The sequence below is a fragment of the Bombus pyrosoma genome, linkage group LG14, assembly GCF_014825855.1.
Source record: "Bombus pyrosoma isolate SC7728 linkage group LG14, ASM1482585v1, whole genome shotgun sequence".
NCBI lineage: Eukaryota > Metazoa > Arthropoda > Insecta > Hymenoptera > Apidae > Bombus > Bombus pyrosoma.
In genome coordinates, this window is record NC_057783.1 from 6,580,165 (window position 1) to 6,591,000 (window position 10,836).

Consider the following 10,836-nt stretch of genomic DNA (forward strand, 5'->3'; position numbering starts at 1 on the left):
TAACAACAACATCCGCTACATGTATACGCTTTTTCATTGCCAAATTCCTGAGAATTGTTTGAAGTTGTAAAATTTCCTTAAAATATTGCAACCATAAGCAAAACATTAGCCGCAAGCTAAAAAGGGAAATTGTTCAGGAAAAATTGGTTTTTATAATTGCAAGAATCATAAAAGAAATAATAAGGGAAGTTATAAAAAATGAGATAACTTTTTTACGACTCAGGAAATTTAAAATTATAGGTTAGGTTATTTTTCATTTGTTAAAAAATGACGCAGATGGATTTTCAAATTTGTCGCTTTATTAAATCAATGTTTAAGTATGACATGAATAAAAAATAACGATCACTTTAATGATTTCCTCTTATTTTTATTAAAATTCTTCAGTACACTTAAAAAGATAATATAAAATAATATATAAGAAGACTCGGTATATACTTTAAATCATTTTTTATTTTTAATAGAATGAAGTATTCAATACTATAGAAACAGAGCATGAGTTACAAATAGCAAAAAATTACTAATTTTCATAAAGCTGCATACATATATAAATTTTAAAAAACATTGTTCATATCAATTTCTTACAATTATACAATTAAGTTTATTTAATTTAAAAATATCAAGCCGTTTTAATTAATTATTCATGACAATTTTTAAATAATAAGAATTTAAAGAAGACAAAATATTTAAAGATATATTACACCGTTAAACAAACTGGACGGAAAGAAGAACAAATGGTTTCTTCGTTAGTAACCGAACGTGGTTGAAATCTTGGCACGATAGATGCGTACATGTCATCTAAAAATAGCATGCCTGCTTAGACTTTGAGAAAAGAAAGTTTTTGCGTCGCGACACAGACCACCTTCGGGAAATCCCCGTGAGGATGTCAGTAAGCGTCTTTACTGACATCTAGTCTGGATTGGTGAGTTCACTTTGGCATTTAAACCGAAAAGATAATATTCTTAGAATAAGCATAAAGAATTGTAACAAGCTACTAAAACAAATTCCAATCTAGAATGAATCACTATCCTATATAGAAAGTTCAAACATTTTTAAATATTGAGAGATCGATTAATATGTATAATATTGAGAATTAATGAATTTAAATATCGATAGCAAGCTATAAATTTAATTGAAGTCCATGTATTTCTTTGCTCAACAACTTTGTTTGTGGTGAAATTAATATAGGAAAAGTTCGCTATATGAACAAATAATTTGTTGTTCTTGAAGATTAATTTGTTTTTTAGCAAAAGCGTGAATATCTGTTATTAAATCTGTTAAACTGAGATTGCTACAAAATTATTTACTATGAAAGCAGATGTAATGCAACAATAACTTTCGATGACACGCATTAATACAATCACAATCTTGGCTTTAAACTTACAGCTTATTATAATTATGTATTATTTATTTTATGTATATGTGTATTTTGCGAGGAATGCTTTTATTTAAATGACCGTATTCTGATATCAAAATCGCAGGTGACGATGCTGGTTATAAATATTGTTCGTAAAAATTATACAGAAAGTGTTTTTAGCAATGAAACTGTACGTGAATCATTGCGAAGCGTTTCTCTAAAATTTCTAGCCATTCCATTTAAAATTGATTGCGTCTTGTTGCTGGTTCTCTTTTGTGCATTTTTAACTCCAAATCATCGTGATTATCTTCAAAGCATACAGGGCAATATAGATCGCCGTGGCAACCTAAACATCGCTGTAAATCTTTAGTTTGTTCACACATTACGCAGCTAGGTTTTTCATCTTCGTCATCAGTATGTTTTGCCTCCTGTTTGTTACATTTTATTCAGAACACTGTATGTACATAATTATCCATAAAAATCAGTTTCACATACCTCGAGTTCCATTTCTTCCAATTCATCCTCTTCTAAGTCTTTCTCATATTTTTTCTCCAATTCTGCTTCTGCCAAAGCTTTCCCAATTAATTTCTTTGTTACGTGTTTCTCATCATCATTGTCATCATTAGCTGAATGCTAAAACAACAGAAATTTACTTATACTATTGTTCATCGTACAAACTTATTGCTTATTATTGATTTTATACTTCTATAGGTTTTTCACTAATGCCTTGTAGTGATCTTAGCCTTGCTTGAATTTCGCTAACTGAATCGCTGCCCGAGGATAGTTCCAATTGATTCAAATATTCTTGTATTAAATCGTCTGTTTTCTGTTGGTCTGTTCTGGTATCTACTTGCTGCATCTACAAAGAATAATACACTTGTTTAGATCATACTTAGAACACAATAATTGTATGGTATTCTTTTATTACATATTAACGTACATTTATTCTGTGCTGCCTAACATCTGGGTCTTCATCCTTTAGCAATGCTAATCTCCGTTTTATCTCATCTACACTTAAAGCTGTATTTTTGTCTTCCTCCTTCAATTTTCTTAATCTTTCAACTATCTCCTGATCAGCTGGTTCTAACCCAGTTTTAAATCTATCCCAATGATTTGTATGCTTGTACATTACAATAGGAGGCTTCACAGGGTTCTCCAACAAGTCCAGTCTATATGAATCAAGCATATTAAATTATTTTACTTATAATTATTCACAAAAGTATTTGAATACTTGCAGAAATTTATAAATATATATACTATACATCTTATACATATTGATTACATATATTTATTATATATTCAATTATATATGTTTGACCAATATAATCATGACAGTAGTGTCTTGTTACAATTATAATGGAATTTTAAAATGTTTTATCTAACATATATAATATATACATAAAAGTTTTCTATGATAACTGTAATTACAAATATTTTCATGCTTATCTTTGAAGAATATATTACTTTTTTGTAATGTCCACTGGAGCCATTGGTTCTTCGTGGCCATTCATTTCGATATTATTATTAAAGCTTGAGGTACTTGTAAAATTATATTTATTAAAGCAACGTCCACAGACCTTTTTCACCCCTCTATCTGGAATATTACATTTATATTTGAGGCACCTACTGCAACATGAAAAACCACAGCCGGGGCAAGCAACCTAAGTAATATCAGAACAATGAAACACAATGGAAAGAAAAGTTAAAAGCTATTCTAGTTTCTGATAATCAGATTAAACTAACTAAAAAAGCTATGTGCAAGAAATGATGTGATGATATGGTACAACTTAACCTATAAATTGCAAGCGATTCTATTAACAAAAATGATAACTTACTTCTCTTGTGAAGAAGGAAAATTTCGTTTGACAAATATTACAAGACATACTGAATCTACTTTTCAAACTTTAATACGTTGTCATCACAAATGTGACAGAAAATTATTCAACATATTTTATCTTTGAAAATTTCTGACGTACAAACGTTCGAGTTAATAGGAATCGACTACAGTACCAAATTCGAAACTGGATAAGAGAAAGAGAATATATGCTTCATTTTAAACAAAAATATTGTCAAATATTTTATCTCAATTAATTGCACATCATATTGCTAAACAATAAAAGTAATAGATAAAGAAATAAGTTTTTGAAATAATGAACATAGGAAAAGAAATTTGTATTTCAGAAATATCTGATGTCACTATCTTACAGTTCTTCAAGTTGCATCATGCTAATGCCTAACTTCAATCATATTAAATCAATAAAAACCACCAAAGTGTTTAAATCTACATTTCACTATTGTCATTAGGGTTAAACTTTTGGGAACCAAAAATTATTAACATTATTTCTGCAGCCTTGGAATATTTGACGTATAGAATTCGAAAATACTTATAATAATATATAACTAATGTATTATACTGAGTACCTGAGAGTATACTGAGTATCATCATTTTCATTTTCTTTCCTATGTTCTAATTTTGCTTAATTTTTAACGATTAATTATTTAATTGACTTTGATCGATATTATAAGCTGCAATTATTTAAAGGCAGCAAATACAATAATCTGTCCACTAGGCTTAGTTAGTCGATAAGTTAGTTCTTTACAAAATAAATTACTGTCCTAAATCAACAGCTCTTACTGCTTTTCCTTTCCAATTTTAGTTAACGATATCAAAACTAATTATTAAACGACATCTTTTAAAATAGTATTATATTATTACTTATACTATTATTATATAATTAATAACTATCCTTTTTCGTTGAAAATAAGAAGAAAATGACCTTATCTTTTATAATGTAAGTGATTTCTAGTTCCTTTAAAACTTTTTAATTAATTCAGCTGCGTTTTCCTCTCTGGATAAGAAAAGAAAAAGATTTACAAGTATTCCCAACTTTAATTAATGAATTTGATAATAAATTTGATGATATAATACAGATTATTTGCATCTTTAAAGCTGCCGTCGATTATATACAACTACTAGGATTGCAACACAATTAATAGCAATATGTTTGTGCATAATGTTTATAAGATATTTGTTTGTTAATTACTGGACTTTAACATTTGGATAATAACCATTTAGGAAAATTAGAAAAGCTAGTAATCGCGAAAATATTTATCGCAATACTCTTGTTACTGGTATATTATAAAAAGATCTTCATAAACGCTCAATAAAAGTTAATCAAGTGATTAATTAATTAACAGCCCGCCCAGCATTTCTAGAATTACCGATACCAATCCTTTAATGAGGAGTATCACACGAGGGGCTATAACGCAACCTGTTATATCTGTTTAAGATTAAATTAGTTGTAAGTTTGAACAATTCATCTGTCCTAGTCCCACACTGTCTATCTCTCCTATTGTCGTTCATTTTATCTGTTCTCGTCACACATTGATGCCTTCCTTATTCCACTCGGGCCTTACTCTGTCCTTGTCGCAAAATATTACTTTCCTTATCTACGAACGTATAATGTTTCGTCATCTACTGTCCATTGCACCAAGTTGCGATTCCTACCGCTCGTGCTAAATGGCAGCACATGGATTGTTAGTAGACAAGGAAAGCATCAGTGTGCAAGAAGGACAGAGTAGAACAAGGAAGACATCAATGTGCAAGAACAGATGATGCAAACAACAATAGAAAGAAAGATGGACAGTATGCAACAAAGACAGACGATACAGACGACAGTAGAAAGAAGGAGTAACAGTGTGCGACAAGGACGGACTATATGAACGACAATAGGAGAGATAAATAGTGTGAGACTAGGGCAGATGAATTGTTCAAACTTACAACTAATTTAAGGCTATTTTTTAAGGCAGAGCTATTTTTTTTTAGTTTCTCCTTCCCAAATTTTACGTTAAAGTCCCTGGTGCGCTCATTAGAAGTGCCGTGACAGATGCCACGTGCGTGCTCTTCCGAGAGTTTGGCTGAGGAAAACCATGGGGATATCAATGACACAACAGGCACGCCGATGCTGCGCTCTTGGCGGCCTAACGCCTCGCATCGCAGAGCCAGCGGAAAATTCCATGGCGGGTGCCGCCACAAAACTATCGCAACTTATGACTACACATTATTGCCACTTTGGTTTTTTGCCTCCTTGCTGTGCTACCTTCCTATCGTTCCAGCCCGTCTTGTATTGCTTTTGCCCTTCTTTTCTCTATTATTGCTCTTATATCCATTAGTCCTTCTCCAATCTCATTCAGTGTTTTTTCCATGTCCTTTGATCCTCCTGTTATTTCACATTCTTCTATTACATGTCTCAGGTCCTCTTCTTCCCTTCCACATAATCTGCACCTTTTTTCTCTCTCCTCTTTCCAGTATTCCTTCGCTTTGGTCTCGTTTTTACGCCTGAATCTCATATATATGTCGGAGATGAAAAAACACCGGAGTCCCTCTTCGGAACTTGGGGAGAATCCCGTAATATTGTAATCCGGATTTTACCATAGCCATAATTAAATAATTGTCATTCAATCCGATTGTGTTTATTCGAGATTTGTAACAATGAGCTTGGGCCCCAGGCGACAATCAGTCGCCAACGTAGCCGCGGTTAAGGGATAAACGTTTACCTAAACAAAGGCATAGAGTAACCGTATAGCTCTCCTTGAAAAAATACAGCAGCGGCACGCGGCAGTAAACACTCCAACGGATTCTGTCCCGTGGCTTGCTACACAAAGACCGCATCCTTTGAACAAGATGATTGCCAGATGTCGATGCATCTCCATAGTACATATTCAGCTAGCCTAAGGACCTGCCATAAATCTTATAATTTATTTAGCTGAGGTTCGTCAAACTGACAAACAGTCTTAGTCTTCGCAGCTACTAAATTTGTCACCTACTGCGGAGAGATATGAGAAATCTTCTTTTCTCACGTACGACGCTTTCGCTAACAACTCTCTCTCTCAAGGGTGGCTAGCATCCTTTTCTAACCACCAATATGGAAATTGACCAATTAACAACCACGTCAATTTCCCTCACCTTCTGGACGAAGGCATCGCTCCACGAATCCGATGATCTCGTGTCCTTAGACATACCCCTTCATAGTTTTCCTCTGTAGCATCATCGTGACGGAAAGTCATTCTCTCGTGCGATCTCATCGACGAGTTAAGTGAGGTCTTTACAATCAGTGATTACTCCACGTTTTCTTAACAAAGAGTCAGACTTAGATTCTGGGAGAACGTACATCTATTATCCCGTTGACCGCATATTCGTTATTGAACCTGAAGCCATTGTCATTAGTGTCGCGAGTGCCTAATCGCCGCGGTTAATTGTCAAGACTGTAATATCTCCATTACTGTAATAAACTTCACCTGTGTTGTACCGCACCAATGGCTAATTCCCGTGAAGATTCATTTGACGCCCACAACCCTAATCCCAACACCAACCCGACATCAGAAGTGGGATCAGGGCCGCTTATAACAGTGGTGGAACAGCTCGCGACCATCGTGCGCCAGTTAACTCAGCCGAGAGAGCAAGAACCGAGTGTGAAACCTGAAAAATTATCGCTACCACGTTTTAACCCCGAAATCGCGGGCGCCGATCCAGCCGCATGGTGTTCAGCTGTTACTCTGCTTATGAAGAACAACCCTCTACAAAACAGTGCGTTATTTTCTGCTCTAAATCTTGCCCTAGGGCGTTCTGCTGCGTATTGGCTTTCACAAATGGTAAACAGTGGAGAGCTTACCTGGCCAACGTTTAAGGAACAGTTCATTGCGCATTTCGGTGGTCAAGAGACAGCAATCTCGTCGTTATAAAGATATCCAGGGAACCACAATGGAAGAATGAATCCCCAGGAGCGTACGACAATCGTATCCGTACCCTCCTGAATACGAGGTGGCGAAATGCAGCGAAGACCGAAATAATCAACGCCACCGCTCTCTATCTACTGAGTTCACGCGACCGACGCTTTAAACGATTAGCACTCACAAGTGACATCAGGACGAAGGACCAATTTCTAAGCGAAATGAGAGCTTTCTTTTACGAGGAGAAGCCGATGTCTTCGTCAGGAAGTCTATCAGCGGGCCCCGAAACTAAACGAAGCAGACCATCAGACCACCGGATGAAGTGCTTCTGCTGTGGCATCCAAGGACATAAAAGGATAAAATTGGAGCCGGAGGAGGAAAACCGACCATCCGCATCGTCAAAGGTATCCTGCTTCAAATGCCATGAGAAGGGACATATTGCGCCTAAGTGTCCGTTATGGCGAAAAAAAAGTATAATTCCAATAACGAACGGTGGAAGCTCCAACCGGTAGATTAAATCATTTGGGTGAGTTGTTTCCATTCTATTTCGATTCTGGAGCCGAGTATTAGCTGATTAAAGAATCAGTGGCTCCGAAATTTTCTGGCAAAAGAATGAACGATCTAGTGGTAATGCGAGGAATAGGAAACACTTGTATTAACTGTACATCTCAAATCCTGTCCGTTGTACGTATTAATGGTTTTACATTGGAGATAATTTTTCGTATCTTTACTGATAGCCACCTAAAGTATGATATAATGATTGGCCGTGAAATTTTGAGTCAAGGGTTCGACATAAATATTACACAAAATAGCCTCAAAAATTAATCCATGTCCGTAATAAAACTGCCGAAAATGAGATCGATCTTAATAAAGTGAACGCGGATGTACTTGATAATGATAAGAATCGACTAATTTCTATTCTAGAAAATTTCAAAGATTCATTCATTACGGGTTTCCCACCTACTCGCGTAAATACGGGCCAGCTAGAAATACGGTTAATTGACCCTAACGTCACCATACAAAGAAGTCCCTATAGACTTAGCGAGGAAGAGCGAAGAATAGTACGTGAAAGAATAAGCGAATTAATTAAAGCAAAAATCATAAGGCCCAGTAATTAACCATTCGCGAGCCCTATGTTACTCGTGAAGAAGAAAGACAACTCAGATAGATTATGTGTAGATTTTCGAGGGCTAAATAAAAATATGGTCGCGGATCGGTATCCTTTACTTTTTATTGCGGATCCAATCGCGAGATTGCAAGAAACGAGATACTTTTGTGGCGGATCGGTGACAAAAGGACGCTAAAAGGGAGAGGACATCAACGCGGACGTAACACCTCCCGGGCGATCCGGGTACCCAACCGTCAACACCAGAGGGCTACTACGACGACAACGAGTCTGTCTCTCTCGCTAGCGGTCGAATATACAGAGGCACAATACAAATGCCGCAGTTATCGAGATTCCCTCTGCGTCTAAGGCAGGGACTACCGGACGTAGCCTTATTGACGAGTCCACCGATAGTCCCAGGACGAAACGCGGCAAATTCAAAACAACAATCCAGCGGCGGCAGCGGACGGGCTCTGACGACGGAGGTAGCGCAAAAATAAAATTATGGCGGACGCGCGCGCACACACTCTCCCATAAATTGGTGACCCCGATAGAACACCACCACGCACCTCTGGAGAAGGAGTCATAAGGAGCCCCAGCCCAGCCATCACCACAACACGGGTCCCATCGACGACGAGCCGTTGCCTCTAACCTATATCGCGTTATAGATCGTTGGTATCACGCTTATAGCGCTGGGGGAGGCTGTGTGGCGGGATCGGTGACAAAAGGACACGCCAACCAGGTATAGAGAGGACATCAACGCGGACGTAAAACAACCTCCCGGGCGATCCGGGTACTCAACTGTCAACACCAGAAGAGAGGAGGAGGGCTACTACGCGACGACAACGAAGTGTGTTGTCTGTCTCTCTCGCTAGCGGTCGAATATACAGAGGCGCACGAACAATTACAAATACCGCAGTTATCGAGATTTCCTCTGCGTCTAAGGCAGGGACTACCGGACGTAGCCTTACTGACGAGTCCCACCGGTAGTCCCGGGACGAAACGCGACAATTTCAAAACAACCAGCGGCGGCGACGACGGGCATCCGACGATGGAGGCGGCGCAAAAATAAAATTATGGCGGACGCACACACTCCCATACTTTATTAGCCTGGACATGACCAGCGGATTTCACCAAAGCCCTATTCATTCTAATCCTACGGAATATACACAGCATTTATTACCCCGATGAACAATACGAGTATATATAACGATGCTGTTTGGGTTGAAAAATGCGTGCATCATCCGTTCTCTCAGAGGGCCATTCTCTGAAAGCCTTAGTTTTGACCTTTGTTGCTTATTCGTAGGTTGTTTATTTGGACGATGTTTTAATTATGGCCAACTCGATAGACCAATCTTTAGAAAGATTTTACACATTGTATTAAAATACCCTCACAAACGCTCGATTTTCTTAATGAGACAGCGGAACAAAGCTCTGTGTGCTCGTGCGATCTAGAAAAACGAGATTCATTTGGGTACGAAATCGAGAGTGGTCCATCATGCCATTACGACCAAACTAGTAATCCAGAGAATGCAACTAGCACTTTTTGAATACTACTAATCATAATGTTACTGATTTTTGTTTCTTTTATTTGTTATTAAGCATCCGATCAAAATTTTGTTGTTGAACTGGATCCTTGGCTTAGTGGAACATTTAGTTAAATGGTAAATAATGTCAGTTGCATTGAGTCCAATGTTAGAAAACACAATATCTTAGATATACCCGAAAACGTATGATTGTCAGGATGGCCGTGTGGGAGATGAAAGGACATCGGGCCTTTCTTTTGGAACGTTTGGGAAGGTCCCCAATGCTTTAGTCAAGACTTTTATTATAGCTGCACTTAAATAATAAAACTGAGAAATAGTTGTTTATGTTCTAATCCGAGTATGGGTGCCCGAGGTTTATGACGGTGGGCTTGGGCTCGAAGTGACATAACAAGTCACTGAACGTAGCCACGGTCACGGGAAGGACATGTACCTAACAGAGATATGGAATAATTATTATATAGCTCTCCTTAAAAACAAAGATTGTCCCGAGAGGTACGGAGAGGAGTATATAAGGGCAGTTCCACTTGGACTGCGGGTCAGTTCATTCAAATAAGTTCTACTTGTACGTTGAGTCACACCCGGATCGCGTATCACATCGCATTCGTCATCCCACTGGCCGTGGATTCGTTATCGAACCTAAATTCATTGTCATCGACATCTCGATCGTCCTATCGCCATTATTACTTGTCACACTCTGTAATAATCACATTTGTATCAGTAAATATCATCTCTAATACATCACAACAATGACCAATTCACGTGAAGGTTCATTATACGCCCCTAACTCTAACGATAACCCAACATATATATGTCGGGTTCACAGTATAATTAGGGTTAGGGTTAGGGACGTGAAACGAATCTTCATTTGGATTAGACATTGTTGTTATGCAATAGAGGAGATATTTACTAATGCAAATATGATCATTACAGAATTTGACAAGTAACCGTGGTAATTAGATACTCGAGATGCTAATAACAATGATTCTAGGATTAATAACGAATCCGCGGTCAACGCGATGGCGAATTTACTTTTTCGTCAAAGTCTAAGTTGGACTCTATGTTAAAACGTGGAGTAGTCACTGATCGTAAAGACGTTACTT

At 37.3% G+C, this 10,836-nt stretch overlaps 1 protein-coding gene across 1 annotated transcript; it reads right to left on the reverse strand.

The window, feature by feature from the left end:
• Positions 1 to 1,232: 1,232 nt before the first annotated feature.
• On the reverse strand, positions 1,233 to 3,626 carry LOC122575301 (abscission/NoCut checkpoint regulator). Its single transcript, XM_043744075.1, has 6 exons — positions 3,190 to 3,626; positions 2,819 to 3,015; positions 2,295 to 2,523; positions 2,058 to 2,213; positions 1,850 to 1,987; positions 1,233 to 1,782 (listed from the first exon to the last, which is right to left on the reverse strand). Exons 1-6 carry the CDS (start codon positions 3,235 to 3,237, stop codon positions 1,594 to 1,596), a joined length of 957 nt encoding a protein of 318 aa, XP_043600010.1. The 5' UTR covers positions 3,238 to 3,626; the 3' UTR covers positions 1,233 to 1,593.
• Between the last annotated feature and the right edge of the window lie 7,210 nt (positions 3,627 to 10,836).

Coding starts and splice junctions, on each gene's coding strand:
- LOC122575301 (XM_043744075.1), bottom strand. CDS start 3,237: ATGTCTTGTAATATTTGTCAAACGAAATTTTCCTTCTTCACAAGAGAA. Junction 2,524..2,818: donor CCAGTGGACATTACAAAAAA/GTAATATATTCT, acceptor TGATTCATATAG/ACTGGACTTGTTGGAGAACC. Junction 1,783..1,849: donor TGGAAGAAATGGAACTCGAG/GTATGTGAAACT, acceptor TGTAACAAACAG/GAGGCAAAACATACTGATGA.